The sequence below is a fragment of the Berghia stephanieae genome, chromosome 7 (assembly GCF_034508935.2).
Source record: "Berghia stephanieae isolate SIO BIC M18660-M18661 chromosome 7, UCSD_Bste_1.3, whole genome shotgun sequence".
Lineage (NCBI taxonomy): Eukaryota > Metazoa > Mollusca > Gastropoda > Nudibranchia > Aeolidiidae > Berghia > Berghia stephanieae.
Genome location: NC_088366.1, coordinates 42,173,117 through 42,190,616, shown reverse-complemented (window position 1 = coordinate 42,190,616; position 17,500 = coordinate 42,173,117). Strand labels below are relative to the sequence as shown.

The window sequence follows — 17,500 nt, the reverse complement described above, 5'->3', positions numbered from 1 at the left end:
CAAATATATTTTAATACTCAAGAAAGGGGTGTATAAGGATGATGATGATGATGATGATGATGATGATGAGAATGATAAAGAGGAGGATGAGATTGATGATGATAATATTCAAAATAGACACACACACACACACGCACACACACACACACACACACGCATTATATTTATATACAAATATAAATACATTAAATAAGACTAACTACAGAAATATATTTTAATACTCAAGAAAGGGGTGTATAAGATGATGATGATGATGATGATGATGAGATGATGATGATGATGATGATGATATATGATGAGTGAAAATAGAAGAGGAGATGACATTGATGATGATAATATTCAAAATAGATTTTGTATGATGACCAAGCTCATTTCTTTATAAAACTTATTTAAAGTGACAATATAAACACATTGCTATAGATAAGATTGCATAAATTTGAAGAACAATTCTCATTTATGTCCCCTACAGATGACACAGCAGAAATATGAGAATATGATTGACACAAAAAGCTGCTTCAATAGCAATATGAATAAAAAAAGATAGTGGTGGTGACGATGTTGAAGAAAATTGATAATATACGTTGGTGAGGTTGATGGTTGTGGTAGTGAAGATAATGGTGCTGGTGATGATACTGGTGAAACGATGATGGTGATAGATAATGACGATTATGATGAAGGTGAAGTTGGTGATGACATTGATGATGGTGTCGACAATAAAGCTGGGGTTGGTAGATAATGGAGATATGATGAAGATGAAGATGATATTAGTGGTGATGGCAATAAAGATGATGCTGTTAGATAATGACAATGGTAAAGAAGGTGAACGTAATAAAGACGATGCTGATAGATAATGACAATAATGATGAAGGTGAAAATAATGGTGATATTAATGCTTGTGATGACAATAATGATGACACTGATAAATAGTGACGTAGACTACGAATGAAGATGATAATAATGATGCTAATAATTTAAATAGGATGGTGGCGGTAGTGGTGGTGAATAAAGATGGATATGATGATGATCGCAAAGACTATTATGCTGGTAGTGATGGAAAATGATGATGATGATGATGATGATGATGATGATGAAGGTGAAGATGATGATGATATTGATGGTGGTGAGGGCAATAAAGATGATACTGATATATTAATGACAATGATGAAGAAAGTGAAGGTGATTGCGGTGATTACTGATGCTAATATATATTGACAATAATGATTCTGATAGATAATGACAAAGATGATGATAATGATAATGATGATGATGGTGGTGGTGGTGGGGGAAGTAGTGGTGGTGAATGAAGATGAATATAATGATGGTTGCAAAGACGGTGATGTTGGCAGTGGTGGGACTGATGATGATGATGATGATGTTGATGATGCTGATGATGATGATGATGATAATGAGGATGATAAATGGATATCCACAAAGAAATAGAGCTGATATAATAATTACTGTGACCTCAGTTTGTTCATCTTCCTTTATCCGACTGCTTCTTCGAATTGAAAATTGAAAATCTCTTCTTAAATATATTGGACAGGCATAGAATAGCCTTTACAGGAACACACACATCGATTGCAAATGTCTCTGCAAAATTGCCAAGAATTACGGCTAATCTTGCCCTACATATTTTTGATTTATTGTTAACAAAGAAACAATATGAAAGGAGTGAAAATTCTAAAAACAACTCGCACAGTGAAGATAAACCATCCCTGTCCCTAGAATTAAAATACTCTGTTAACTCAGAGTTTGGCACAACACACGCTCTGCTTCGTAGTTCCTGCTGTTGGAAAAAATTAGAATAGATGGTGAAATCTGCTACATTTTTGGTTTGTCGTGTAATTTTTCCCAGGGTGGACTTAGAAGGGAGATAAAGGTGACCACGTAAAGAAGAATATAGCACTCTTGACCTCGTGGACCACGAAAAAGCAAGAATTAAATCATCTGGAAAGTAAATCCGTTGATTTTTCTGAGCATTCAGGAGCTGAATCTGGCGTTCTATAAATTTCTGGATAGCCTTAGACTTCTCTAATGAGGATTCATTTTCTTCATCTGCAATGAAAAAAAAAGTAGAAGATAATGAAATAGACGATACATGATTGGAAACAATGAATTTTATTTTTAAAATGCATTTCAAAATTTTAATTTCGTGAATCTATAACGAATCAAAAACAACAGCAACACAACAAGGGTAATAGTTCTTCTTATATCATCATCATCATCATCATCATCATCATCATTCATCATCATCATCATCATCATCATCAACATCATTATTATCATTATCATTATTGTATTATTATTATTATTATTATTATTATTATTATTAATTATTATTATATTATTATTATTATTATTATTATTATTATTATTATTATGTTCACGTTGATAATAAAACTGACGCTAACGCATTTAAAAATTAAAATAGTAGGTTAACTCACCTTCTAGTTGGGAGTCCAGTGTGTAGAATCGAAGTATTTCTGTAAGTTCACTCCAACGCTTTAAGGTTCCATCTGAGAAAGTCTGGTGTTGGCTTTGTTTAATTCCAAATAAACCCTCATATTGAATTGACCTGATGCTGTGATCATCGTTCACCTCTTTAACTGTAAAGTAGATACTAAATGAGTGGACCATACCGATCCTAGCACGGCTATGAAGACTAAACTCAGAATCTGAAGACAGTCCAACAACACCATTAGAGGAAATCTCTTGAACAAAATAATCTTTAAAGTTTTTTCCCAACTCATTTTCTGTATTTTCAAGTAAATCTTTCTTAAGAAAAATTGATAACTCATCAATATCCTGAAGCCTGTCTCTAAATTCACTTGTCGAATTTAATGTCTGACGAGATGGTGCTGTTTTTCGCAAACAAGAAGGGGGTATTGTATTTAGCCATTTATTTGGAGGAATAGCAGGTGAAGGATACCTTGATTTCCGTCTCATAGGAGCATCATGATGCCAATGATTGGCACAGATACCCATATAGTCTGCAACATCACTCGAATCGATATTATTTGGCAGTGCACTAATCCATATTTGTCTCTCAATTGGATCCGAATGAAATTTATATATAGTTGTCTTTTCGCCATGTCTATAATTTGAAGTGCAATCAAAAACAACATTTTCGAGGCATTTTCGGTTATTATTGATAAAAAAATAATGATAAAATGTTTATTATTTGCTTAAAATGCATTGCCGAATCCATTGTACAGGGAAAATGAGCAATAAACAACGGCAATTCACAACTACAACAAAACTTAATGGTCACTCCATGAAAATGAACAACAGAATAAGGGCGATTCACAACTACAAGTGGTCAATATGTACAAGCAAGACTGAATTCTTAAAAGTGTGACATATGGCACTACTTGACCTAGGTGATGCTAAGTGTGTGTATGTGTGTGTGTGTGTGTGTGTGTGTGTGTGTATGCGCGTGCGTTTTAGTCTTAAAACTCTAGATAGCTTTGGTATGCGTACGAGCGTGTTTGAGTAATGTAATTAATGCCATCTCATGCAGGTAACCGAGGTAACTCAACTCTCGCCCCTTCCCCCAGTTCAAAAAAACCATGGGCCTTCCAGATTTTTTTGGCCACGGTCGCTCGAACTGCACGTCTCTAGAGTGCTATGGGCAGGTCAAAACGTCCTGTACTCCACACACACAGCCACAGTCGTACTCTAGTGCTTTGTCATAACATTGTACTCATGATTTATGATAGGTTGAAAGAGGGAGAGACAGAGTCGTGCCAAAACACTAACTTTTCACCTTTCACCCAGTCACATTGACAAATACCACACTGCCCCGAGTAAATAGCTTTCACTAGCATTATCATAGCTATCATACTCACCATTGTCGCCCGATATTACCACCTTTATCATGATCATGATCATCAGGATCATGATCATCATGATCATCATCATCATGATCATCATCATCATCATCACGATCATCATCATCATCATCATCATCATCATCATCATAATCATCATCATCATCCAAAGCTGTATATTTATGTGTGTGTGTGTGTTTGTGTGTTTGTGTTTGTTTGTGTGTGTGTGTGTGTGTGTGTGTTTTCTTATAAATATTGAATTTAATGACACGTTAGATTTGACGAATATGCAGGAGAAAGATAAAAACTTGAAAGACTTTGTTAGGGTTTGACGTATTTTCCTTTCATTACACAGACTTGCAAATGGGACATAACTCTAATCTAAATTAACCATTTTACGACAAAACTAATTTTTAAAAAAGAATCCTATTAACTGCAAACTCGATCGTTTCTATGAGGAGGACTATAAATGCCATCAATGGATTAAATGAAAATTGAACGAGTTGTACCACTGTAAATATTCTTTAGATGAAAATGTGAAGATAGCTCGATGTTTAAAAAAAATAAAAAAAGGAACCGTGTTGTAAATGTTTAAAGTGAAGCGACCTTAATAGTGTCCCAAACGTTGTTACATTTGCCATTTATAGGAACGCATAGTGGACGTTCTGTTTATACAAGTCGAAGAGCCTTCGAACTTCTGTAGCTTCCCTGACTTGCGACACATTTAGGTCATTTCAGCGCCAGTATGGGATAGTAAAAAAACCCAACATTTATAGATTTATAATTGAAAGCACACGTGATGAAGTTAAACAAAGGGGAAGGGTTCAAATAGGGAACCGATGTAAATTCTAAGAGCGCACTATCAGTTTACTTAGTTTGAGATCACCTAAAAATCTCAAACAGACACAAGCACATGTCCTCACGAGGATGAATGCATTCAAATGTTTACCAACCAATAAATTATATTAAAAAACAAAACAAAACATGTAACTACATAAGCCAGAGAGATGGTTCATTAGGAAAAATACCATCTCCCAAAAATATAGCTATATAGTATTTGACTGTTTCACTCCCTGTCAAGAACTCCAACCAGGGCTAGGACAAAAATTAAGTTATCCCATTCCAAGACAAAGACAGAAAGCAACTCAGAAAACATAAAAAGGGGATAGAAGACACAACGTGACATCCTGCCCCTGAACTGGGAGAGAAGCTTCCATGGGTTCTGTACCAGTGTTTGAGGTGACGTTGGGTGACTTATGACTAATGGCCGCAACTATAATATAGAAGTGGGACAATGCGGTGTCGCCCACTTGATCTTTGAGTATTTCTTGAACATTGCATCTTGACGCGGCGGCCTGGCAAATTCAAGACGGGTCATAATGAGTGTGGGCAAGTTTTTGTTTTTTTAAAACAGTTTGGGCAGATCGCTATAAGATTGTGCTTGTAGTGTAAAACTCTAGAAGCTGCTGCTATAAGGTAGTCTCTGACTCGGGTGAACAAAACAGGGATTTCAATTACAAGAACATGAAATGAGACATTATTGCTTCTCTCCTGACCACTTCTTTTTGGCTCATGATACAGCGTATACATTGGAGCGGGGACATTATGGACGGTGCTAGTCTGAATATGCTAAATAGCGTAATGTGCCAAGTATTATTGGTTGATTGAAAACAATTTAATTCCCCTTCCCCCCCCCCCCCCTCTCCAGATAAAAAAAAATAAAACAACAACAAACAAAACAAATAGTTGTTTTGTTACCAATGTCAAATATAACCAACAATATGCTTGCTTTAAGAAAACAATGACATCAAGGTTGATAATCATAATGTCATCATGTTGACATTTTTGACATGGAATTCACTATTATGATAGGCTTGAATCAATCAAACAATCTGACAACTTTTACGTTGGTCAATCATTAAAAAAAAAGAATAAACAATTAAAATAAAACAAAACAAACCAATAACAAACTAAACACACATCACACACACACACACACACACACAATCAATTACGCACATACAAATAACAAAACAAAACACAGACAAAATCTATGCTAAAGATCTGAAAAAAAAGTTTGTATAAAACAGTGCCAGACAAAGCCAGAATGCAAAAATACAAGGAGAAAAAAAAAATAGAAGACTATCCCCAAAAATTAGTCTTCCTCTACTGGGGATCTATGCTATGAACGGATAAATCGAGAAGCGGTGGGGCTACTAGCTTCATGGAGTTTGGTCAAGGCACTGATCTGACTGCAATCATTTGTCGTTGCCAACAAATGGTTTGCATGTGCAGCATGGAACAGAACGCTGTCCTAAATCTGACAAAACCCGTGTGTGTCATTCCGGCCAGAAATCAATCATTTGAAATATTGATCGACCAAAACGACCGTTTTACCCTAAACTGGTACGATAGCTGTTTTCACCAACAGGGATACCCCTTTTTTTTTTTTTGGGGGGGGGGGGGGGGGGGGGGTCTAATCTGGAAAATCGGCTTTTTGAAATCTTGCGGCTGACCTTGGTCGGTATTGGTGAGTTGATTTTATTTATTTATTTATTTTTGAAATATGAAGTGAAGGCAAAAGATGGATATATTATGTATCCTTGTTCAATAGTCTCTCATCTGTCTCTTCCCTGAAGCCTGAGGTTGGAGAATTTTGGATACTACATTACGTCACAATGTGAGTCATGTGTTCGTGTATGTATGTATGTATGTATGTATGTGTGTTTGTGTGTGCGTGCGCGCCCGATTATCTGTTTATGTGTATTTGCCCGTGTTTTTGTGTGTGCACGTCTGCGTAATGTGCAGTGTAAAGACAATGGCCCCCCTTGAAGGCCCCTCTTGGTGGTCGTATCAGTCCATGGTCCACTTCTCGGACCATGGTGGTCCGTATTATAATCCTACAATATCCCTCGATAATCTGGCCAGGGTTCTTACAGATTGTTTATCATAACAATAAATACACACACACACACACACACACACACACACACACACACACACACACAACTTGTGCATGGTCATCACTCTGACAGGTCAGCCCTAATCTGAACAAAACATTTTTTTTCTATTTTGGCCAGAACATTTCTGATTCAAATTATGATCGACCCAAAACTTTCAAAATGTTTCAAACCGAACACTTCTCTGATGTTTTCTTGGAAGTGTCAAATTTAAGAGTTTTATGAAAAGTTGGGGCCATTTTAAAATGGTTGATATTAAATTTGATCTAAAAGTTTTCCGGCCAAAATAATGAAAAAGTTTATTTTGTCAGTGTATGCCAAATATAACCTGAAGTGCTTTATATATAATACTATTCAATTCAGAAATGACACCTGTTTCAATTAACTCTTTTCAGCCAACAGCAAGTCCAAACATGTGCGGCGCCATTACAATTTTTAAAAAAGTTATTCTACAGAGACAACGCTGTTATAAATCTATATATACTCATTTTGCGTGCGTGAGGTCTTCCTTGAAGTCCCAGGTTTGAGAGGTTTTGATCAAGATGAGGGTCATTTTAATTGATCGATATTCGAAGAACGAGGTTTCCGACCAAAATTAAAAACAAAACCAAAAAAAAAAAAAAAACAACAACAAAAAAACAAAAAAAAAACAAAAAAACAAAAAAAAAAAAACCCCAAAAAACAACAAACAAACAAAAAAACAACAACAAACTGATATTTCAGAGCACTGCTTAAGTTGTAGGACGAGATGTGGCATACACTCACACACACACACACACACGTGCGCGCGCACACACACACAGACACTCACACTCACACACAATTATCTCGCTTCTCATACTATCTACTAAAATTAAAATCTAAACAGTAAGTATGTTGCGAATTGTCCATCACGTCGTCCTATTGTCGAAAGGCTGATGACGTCAGTTCAGTAGTGGTTATAGCGTTTTGTGTTTACGTTGGATGGGATTAGATGGGATCTCAATCAGGCGTCGATAAAGGCTGGGATTAGCAGCACTACGATAAATCAAACATCTTAGTCAGCTAGAACTAGATTAGTAGTAAAAACCATAAGTGTATTAATTAGTTAGCTACCGTACTCTGCAAAAGCTCATACTTAGAAATATGGCCAGTAAACTCGTCCTTCAAATATCGATTGATTTCGTTGACCCTCATCTTGGCAAAAACTCTGAAACCTGGGACTTCGCGATGTCCCAGGTTTGAAAGTTTTTGTCAAGATGATGGTCGATGAAATCGATCGACATTTGAAGGACGAGTTTTCTGGCCAAATTTTTAAATACAAGTTTTTCCAGAGTATGGTTAACTGGTTAATCCTACCTCGAGCTGACCGGCCAGTGACTAATACTTTTCAAGGATATTATTAATTTTCACGGACTAATTAGTGTAGTGTTGATTCTCTTACCCGCTTACCCACCCACCCTCCCTCACTATCTCTCTCTCTCTCTCTCTCTCTCTCTCTCTCTCTCTCTTTCTGCCTCTCTCTCTCAATCTTTCTTTCTCCCCGTCGTATTTATCTTTCTCTCTCTCCCTCTCTCTCTCTCTCTCTCTCTCTCTCTCTCTCTCTCTCTCTCTCTCTCTGTCTTTCTCTCGCTTACTCTGTATGCGCATCTCATGTGTTTTTGTACGTCAGTATGCGTATTAAAGTGCAGCCATATTCATTTGCCAAGCACTGAAAAGCTATTTGGTCAGGAACAAAATATTAGTGCTACCCCTCCCTCTCTCTCTCTCTCTCTCTCTCTCTCTCCCTCCCTCTCCCCCCCTCCCCCCCTCCCCCTCCCCCCCCCCCCCCCCCCCCTCTTGACACTCGATATCAATAAGACGTAGGATAATAACTGGATACGAAGACAGCAGCCATGCCTACGCCAATGGGGTCAATCAACCCCACATATCACCCAATGACCAATGGCCACCAGTGGGAGATGAGCTAATGAGATATCGTACCCTCTACGCTAATTCCGTCAATCCAAATTATCAACATTGACCGGAAATAATACCCCAGTATTAAAGGAGAAACGGCTTCCTTTCTCTCTCTCTCTCTCTCTCTCTCTCTCTCTCCCCCTCTCTTCTCCCCTCCTCCCTCCTCTCTCTCTCCCCTCCTCCTCCTCCCCCCCCCCCCCCCCCCCTCCCCCCCCCCCCCCCCCCCCCCACCCGCACACTCATCTGAAGAAACAATAAGATCAGCAATCTTAGCGACGTTTTTTTAAAAAAACCCATAGATTCATTACCGGCTTTGTGGTCTATTGATTGAGATGGAGGTAGAGAAGGGGTGATTATATATATATATATATATATATATATATATATATATATATATATATATATATATATTATATATATAGAGAGAGAGAGAGAGAGAAGAGAGAGAGAGAGAGAGAGAGAGAGAGAGAGATTTTTCCCCATTACGTACACAATAGCTTTGGTGTCCTTATCGGTGAATCAACCAACACCTATTGATTGATTAGTGGGACGCATACAAACCACAACTAAATCGACCCGCGTTCCGTGACCAGGCGATCTCTTTACGCTTAAGAACGGTTTTTCTCACTGACAAACACGTCATTTCAGTTAAACTTTTCTACATTCATTGAATTTTCATGGAGACAGAGGTAATTCCGGTTTTTTTTTATAACGTGAAACGGACAATAGCAATTGCCTTCTACCCTTCGGATAGGACGTTGATGTATCGCAAAGAACTTTTCACCAAACTAGCAGACCCAGTTACCCCATTATTGCAGGATGGGCCGGGTGAAAAATAAATAATCTCGGACTTCACTTGTGATCGATCTCGGTCCTTTGCATGTAAAGCGAATGCTCTACCAACAGGGCTATCTGGACCCCCCCCCCCCCCCCCCCCTTAAAAATGTAATTCTGCACCCTTTGGACTGCTTTTGAGGAATGAATGAAGCGCCATGATGCTCATTGAGACTTGTAAATCACTGGAGTTGCACTCGACATATGGTATATTCGTAAGTTTATTTAATAAGAAATTTATTATTAAAATTCGCATCTTTGGAATGAGTACCAGACTATAGGTAATGAAGGATATCATCGTAAGAGTAATTGTACCAAAAATTGCGCTTCGAAAGTAACATGTGTTATATGAAATGGACCTTTGGACCAATAAGGCTTTCTGGAGAAAACAGATGGAGTATTGCGAAGCGCAATGATGATATTATTCTTCTAGCCCACATTGGTCGCGCGCAAAAAAAAAAAAAATCTTTATCATACACGCTTCGTGTAGCCTCCAAGTCGAAAGCAGCGTCAATCGATACCTGCTAGTGTTCCCAGCTAACGGCAAATGTCGGTTCCGTTCATGTTCTGTTTGATCGGCATGAACTGACGTGCATATATTTGCAGGTCTGATAACCTAACGTATTATGGGCTGGATTCAACATTGTTGTAATGGACACTATTTTGCGTATTATTTCCATGACGACAATGAGCCCATAGCAATTTGGGTTATCAGACCTGCAAATAAGTACACGTTAGCAGGAACAAATGGTTACCTGACTTCTTACACGACAAAGATAAATGGAATTTGATGGTATTTTAATTTGTATTCATTTAATATTTTAAAATTATTTATTGATTAATCCAGGGTAGTTTATTTTTATTAATTAAAAATAATAATTTGTAATAGAAAGAAGAAAAAGACGAAATTAGAGGCAATTGAGATGCCACCTTGCCTCTTTTACTCTCTAATAGTCTTCAACAGTAGTGACGTCACTTCCCTCGTAACAACGCATAGTAACTTAGTAACTGGTTCTAAACTATCGGAACAATGGCGGACGCCCTTATGAAATACCGTCTCCGACGAGCATAAATGTGTATCCAGAGGAGAAAGACATTATAAATCTGATCATATTTTGACTTTTATACATTCTGATCACATGACATTTGAATAAGTTCTAGCCAGCATGAAGAATGAAAAGTACCGATTTTCTTTGTTTAGAACCAAGCTGCTCGTTGCTGGGCGGACGTGACATCAGACTATTGAATCATATTGGCCGAGAAAGCGTCAAGATCAAGCTAGTCAGTGAACAGCTTGCTTGTATAGTCGTGTTCAGTCTGATTAGTGATCAACATGCCCAGATATCGACTTTTCTTGATCACAGGCAAGGTTTATGATCATGATCAAATTAGAAGGGTGATTAACCACTTTTACAAAGAGAGCGACTCTTTGTCACATCACCGTTACTGTTGTATTGGTGCAAGGATGTCCTTTGCTCATTTAAAAAAAAAAGCCTGAATTTTTAAACATTTTTTTTTTTGCTCGTAAAGAGAGCATCATGTTATAATATGATAATATTTCGTGCTAACCTTCTCTTCCTCAAATGTTGCAACCCTTTAACACGTAATAGAAAATGATACATATCCATCTAACTTCACCTTAACTTATACCTTTAAACAACCAATACTTTTATATTAATTTTTCTTTTCTAAAAATCAACTCACCAATACGGACCAAGGTCTGCCGCAAGCTTTCATAAAGTTGTTTTCCAGTTTAGTCGAAAAAGGGGATCCCTGTTGGTGAAAAACAGGCATCGTACCAGTTTAAGGTAAAAATCGAAGCCCGCTTGTTAGGTTGTTATCCAAAACGAAAATAGGATGGACTTTACGATAGTGCTCGTTTACGGAAGGCATGGATGGCTGGTTGCGCTGGTAGATGGAAGGTTAAAAGTGTGGATGGATCGTGGTGTTATCATCACGATATGAAGTGAGTAGAAAAGTGCCAGAAGACAATAGAGAATAAAAATTTTTTTTCGCGGCGGTGGTGGGGTTTGAACCTGCGACCTTATTGGTACAACTCCGCCTGGCAGGTGAGAGCGTGGCTCTACCGTGTGAGCTATCCACGAACACAAAAATATTCGTTTCAAACTCAAAGTCATTTCTAGATCCCTCTCTCACCCACTTCTTGAGACCGCCGATTCGTTCACCACCATCGCGAAGTAATTTTGACCAGCAGTTAAGCTTAAAGCCAATATTCTCATCACAAACATATAACATAGAAACGATTGAGACATTGAGTATGCTCCGGTGTATGGGGTGAATTTTTAATTCAGAAAAGTGAGTGGAGCAGGCACTTATGTTGGTAACAACAAGATATGAAGTGAGTAGAAAAGTGCCAGAAGACAATAGAGAAAAAAATTTTTTTCGCGGCGGTGGTGGGGTTTGAACCTGCGACCTTATTGGTACGACAACTCCGCCTGGCAGGTGAGAGCGTGGCTCTACGTGTGAGCTATCCACGAACACAAAAATATTCGTTTCAAAACTCAAAGTCATTTCTAGATTTTTCTACTCACTTCATATCTTGTTGTTACCAACATAAGTGCCTGCTCCACTCACTTTTCTGAATTAAAAATTCACCCCATACACCGGAGCATATCAATGTCTCAATCGTTTCTATGTAATATGTTTGTGATGAGAATATTGGCTATTAAGCTTAACTGCTGGTCAAAATTACTTCGCGATGGTGGTGAACGAATCGGCGGTCTCAAGAGTGGGTGAGAGAGGGATCTAGAAATGACTTTGAGTTTGAAACGAATATTTTTGTGTTCGTGGATAGCTCACACGGTAGAGCCACGCTCTCACCTGCCAGGCGGAGTTGTCGTACCAATAAGGTCGCAGGTTCAAACCCCACCACCGCCGCGAAAAATTTTTTTTATCTCTATTGTCTTCTGGCACTTTTTCTACTCACTTCATATCTTGTTGTTACCAACATAAGTGCCTGCTCCACCTCACTTTTCTGAATTACAAATTCACCCCCATACACCGGAGCATACTCAATGTCTCAATCGTTTCTATGTATATGTTTGTGATGAGGATATTGGCTATTAGCTTAACTGCTGGTCAAAATTACTTCGCGATGGTGGTGAACGAATCGGCGGTCTCAAGAAGTGGGTGAGAGAGGGATCTAGAAATGACTTTGAGTTTGAAACGAATATTTTTGTGTTCGTGGATAGCTCACACGGTAGAGCCACGCTCTCACCTGCCAGGCGGAGTTGTCGTACCAATAAGGTCGCAGGTTCAAACCCCCACCATCGCCGCGAAAAAATTTTTTTTCTCTATTGTCTTCTGGCACTTTTCTACTCACTTCATATCTTGGTTACCAACATAAGTGCCTGCTCCACTCACTTTTCTGAATTAAAAATTCACCCCATACACCGGAACATACTCAATGTCTCAATCGTTTCTATGTTATATGTTTGTGATGAGAATATTGGCTATTAAGCTTAACTGTGGTCAAAATTACTTCGCGATGGTGGTGAACGAATCGGCGGTCTCAGAAGTGGGTGAGAGAGGGATCTAGAAATGACTTTGAGTTTGAAACGAATATTTTTGTGTTCGTGGATAGCTCACACGGTAGAGCCACGCTCTCACCTGCCAGGCGGAGTTGTCGTAACCAATAAGGTCGCAGGTTCAAAACCCCACCACCGCCGCGAAAAAATGTTTATTCTCTATTGTCTTCTGGCACTTTTCTACTCACTTCATATCTTGTTGTTACCAACATAAGTGCCTCTCCACTCACTTTTCTGAATATGTTATCATCCCCGATGAACATAATAATATTGTAGGCAGCTGGTGTATCTTGGTACATTGTGGTGTGGCTCGTCATTGTAGCCAAATAATTAATGTCTGTTGATGAGGATGAGTAGAATGACGACGACGATGGCGACATCAACGATGAAATGAGATGATAAATGTGATGATCATGATGATGGGGGGAGTTTTTTTCCAATTTGTTTGACACTGACAAACGTGATAAAACTGATATTGATGACATTGTTGATATGAGTTTAATCATAATGATGATGATGATGATGATGATGATGATTGTGATGATGAATGAGCGAGCATGATGAGCACTGTAAAAGTAAAGTTCATACGAACAGCATAAGAGAGAAAAAAAGGAGGGTGGAACGGAGAGCAGACGGTCCCTCGCTGACGTTTTTTTTTGTTTTTTTTTTTTTAATCGCGGTCATTGATTCTATGCTTTGTTTGTTTTTATTTTTCCTGGCCACCATCCAGCAGATTTTTTGTTGTTGCTATTTATTCTAGTCATTGGACAAATTACATTAAAAACAATACATTGGTTTCGCGTGTCGTCGCTGAGTCCTTCCCCCCGCCAGTTTATAGTTTTCTTTGTGAATATTTTAAATTTGACAATCAAAAACTCTAAACACCGCCCCCCCCCTAAATCACCCCCATCATAAAATTTTCATTTTCTTCATCATCATCACATAAACGTCTTTCATCGTCGTATCATCATAAAAAATCATTATCTTTTTTTTTTGTTCTTTTCTTTTTTTCCCTTGTTCTTTTTTTTTTTTCTTCTTTTCTTCTTCTTCTTTTTTTTTTCCCCTTTTTTTTCTTCTTCTTCTTCTTTTTTCTTTTTTTTTTCCCTTTTTTTTTCTTCTTTTCTTCTTCTTTTTTTTCTTCTTCTTCTTCTTCTTCTTTTTTTTTTTTTCCCTTTTTCTTTTTTTTCCCCCTTTCCCCCTCTTCTTCTTTTTTTTCTTTTCTTCTTTTCTTCTTTTTTTTTTTCTTCTTTTTCCCTTTTTTTCTTCTTCTTCTTTTCTTCTTCTTCTTCTTTTTCTTTCTTCTTCTTCTTCTTCTTTTTCCTTCCCCCCCTTTCTTCTTCTCTCACATCTTCTCTCTCTCTCTTCATTCTCCTTTCTTTTCATTTTCCCCCCCCTCTTTTTTTTTCTTTTTGGGGGGTTTTCTCCCCTTTCTTCCTTTTTTCCTTTTTCCCCCTTTTTTCTTTCTTTTTTCTCCTTTCCCTCTTCTTTTTTTTTTTTTTTTTTTTTTTTTTCTTTCTTCTCCTTTTTTTCCCTTTTTTTTTTTCTTTTTTTTTTTTTTTTTTCTTTTCTTTTTTTTTTCTTTTTTTTTTGTTTCAGCGGTCTCTCTTACCCAATTGTTTTGGGAAAAGGGCCAAAGCAACAAAAAAAACAAAAAAAAAATGTAATTTTTTTTTTTTTTTTCGAATAAAAGGGAGCCTGGGTTTTTGCTTTTAAATTCTTTTTTTTAAAAATTTTAAATTTTTTGTACCCTTAATTGGTGAACTGGGAAAATTCGACCTTTAAAAACGATTTCTGCGTATTTACGTCATGATTTCAAACCATTAAAATTTTTCCCAAGTACAAAACCCTTAAAAGGGAATTTTGGGTTTCGAAAGCTTTATTAAATTTTCGTTACGAAAAAAATGCCCCCAAACAAATTTTTCAAAAAAATTTTTTAAAAACCGAGATCCTTAAAAAACTCTGGGGTTTAAAAAAATTTTAAAAAGTTAGGAATACATTTTTTCTGGAAAAAAATTTTTATTTTCGTTTTTTTTTTTTCACAATATTACTGTCTTCACAAGCCAGTATGGGGGATTCAAGTTTTTATTTTTGTCTTGGTTTTTTAAAATTTTCGTTGTTTGGGTTTTTAAAAACCATTCATTTAGTACGCAGCCTGTGCAGACAATACCTTCTTTTTTTTTTTTAAATCGACCAAAATATTAAAAAAAAAAAAAAAAAGTATCCTTATTTTAAAAGGGGCTGCCCCAACTAGTCGAAACCCCCAAACGGGGGCTTTCTTTTTTAAAAAAAAGAGTTTAAAAGGATTAAAAATTTTTTCAAACTTTTGATTTAAAAATAAAAATTTTAAAACCCCCAAACGTTTAATTAAGTTTAATTTAAAAGGACGCAAAATGGGGGTGAATTAAAATCCCCCCGACTGGATTGTAAAAATTAAAATGGCTCCTAACTTGCGATTAGAATTTCCAGTAGATTTTTTTTTTCAAAAAAATGGAATTTTTTGCGCACTTCCACGTTTTGGGGCCCAAATTTTGTGGTTGTTTATAAAAAAAAACGTAATTTAATATGGGCCCTTTTTCTGGGGTCATTGTTATGTTTTTAAACCTCCAAATGGGGAAAATTTTTACTGAATTTTCCATTTATTTAAAAAAGATGATTTTGTGTTGGGTTTTTTTATCCCCCTTAGAAAAAATGGATATTTTTAAATTTGACACCCACCATGGATTTTAAAAACCTGTGGGGTTTTTGTGTTTCCAATTTAAGTATCGTTTCCATTTGACGACTGTCGGGGGCCCTTGGGGTTTCGAAGTGTTATTTTAAAAGGCCCCCCTTTTCGTATCGATTCATTTTTTTAAAAATTTAACCCTTAAAAATTTTTATTTTGTATTTAGCAAAATAAAAAATGTACTTTTAAACCTTTACAAGTCCCCCCCCAACAACATTAACTTTAGTCGAGTATGTGAAGCGATATTATTTTTTTTAAAGATATGCAAAAACTGTTAGGACCAGGTATAATTTTTCACCTGAGTGGAAGGGGAAAAAAATTAAATGCCCCCAAAAAGGATATCGACGAATTAAAATGGCCTCAAAGGTATAGATATAATTGCCCCCCAAATTTAGATATTGAGAAATTTTAAAGGCCCAGCTTTTAAAGAGCGATGAATTACAATGGGCCCAACCCGGATATAAGGGCGAATGAAATGGCCCCCCAAAAAGAGATTTTGATGCATTTCAAAATAACCCTCAACTTAAACCCCTTTTTGAACCCTTCTTCCCAAAAAAATCTGGGTTTAAACTTTTTTTGGTAAGTTTAAGGTAAACTTTATAAAAATAAAAAATTAAATTAACTTTTTCATCCTATATTTTTTTTTTTTTTTTAGGGGGCCCTCTTGAGAAAAGTTTTGCGTGTAAAAAAAAGCAAAGGGAAAAAAAAAGGATGCCGAAAACAGGGGGTCTCTCTCTCTCTCTCTCTTTTTCTCTCTCTCTCTTCCCCCCCTCTCTCTCTTCTCTCTCTCTCTCTCCTCTTCCCCCCCCCCCTTTCCATTTGTACAAACGCCATAAAAAAGCCCACTCTGAACTGATTATCCCCCTCCCCCCCCTCCCCCCTTTCCCCCACCTATCGATTTGAAAAAAAAAAATTCCGTTAAAAAGGAAAAAACCAAAAAAAAATTTGGGTTTTAAAAAAAAAAAAACAAAAAATATTCTAAAGGTTTTTTAATTCAGTCAGTCACACATTTTTTGTGAAACCTTTTCCCCCCCTTATTGTGGCATTTTTGCCTTTTTTTGGGGGTTCCCCCTCACCTCTGCGGGTGTAGTCTTTTTTGGGGTTTTTTCAAGTTTTTAAGTTAAAGGGGGGGCGGGGGGAAAAAAAAAAAAAAAAAAAAAAAAAAAAAAAAATCACCCAAAAATAAAAAAAAAAAATAAATAGATTTTTAATTTTTAAAAAAAAGAGTGAATTGACGTCTTCTTTAAATCTGGGCTTCCGTTTGCAACTGACTTGGACACCGCTGCAGTGGTTTTTTATGTCATCATAATGAATAATTACAGGCTGTGTTCTTTTATATCCCAGGGTTTTATAATCAAATATGAAAAGGAGGGAAAAAAAAAAATAAAAAAATGAAATTTTAAAATTTAGCCCAAAAAATTGGTTTTCTTTTTTTTCCTCCTTCTTCTCCTCCTTCCCCCCTTTCCCCCCCCTCCCCTTTTCTTCTAAACTGATGATTATGTAATGAAGATATGTGTTTATGATGATGAAAAAGAAGTTTTTTTATATTGCGCCAATTTCCCCTAAAACATAGGCGATAACAATTCCCAAACCATTCCCTTTTTTTTTTCTCTCTCTCCTTTTCTCTCTTCCTCTCCTCCTCTCTTCTCTTTTCTCTCTCTCTCCTTC

The 17,500-nt window shown here is 36.9% G+C and overlaps 2 protein-coding genes across 2 annotated transcripts in view; one reads left to right on the top strand and one right to left on the bottom strand.

Annotated features, from left to right (window-relative positions):
* The window catches only part of LOC144977260 (uncharacterized), a 188,757-nt gene that overhangs the window by 67,348 nt on the left and 103,909 nt on the right, over positions 1-17,500 (top strand). The gene's annotated exons all lie outside the window — the stretch shown is intronic.
* LOC144977259 (uncharacterized) lies at positions 331-3,369 on the bottom strand. The gene is made up of 2 exons (XM_078922291.1): positions 2,445-3,369; positions 331-2,055 (listed from the first exon to the last, which is right to left on the bottom strand). The coding sequence occupies exons 1-2, from the start codon at positions 2,983-2,985 to the stop codon at positions 1,475-1,477; spliced, it is 1,122 nt and encodes a 373-aa protein (XP_078778417.1). The 5' UTR covers positions 2,986-3,369; the 3' UTR covers positions 331-1,474.

Excerpts from the sequence above, each read along its gene's own strand:
- LOC144977259 (XM_078922291.1), bottom strand. The coding sequence starts at position 2,985 with ATGGGTATCTGTGCCAATCATTGGCATCATGATGCTCCTATGAGACGG. Across the intron at positions 2,056-2,444 it reads ACTGGACTCCCAACTAGAAG|ATGAAGAAAATGAATCCTCA; the intron begins GTGAGTTAACCT and ends TTTTCATTGCAG.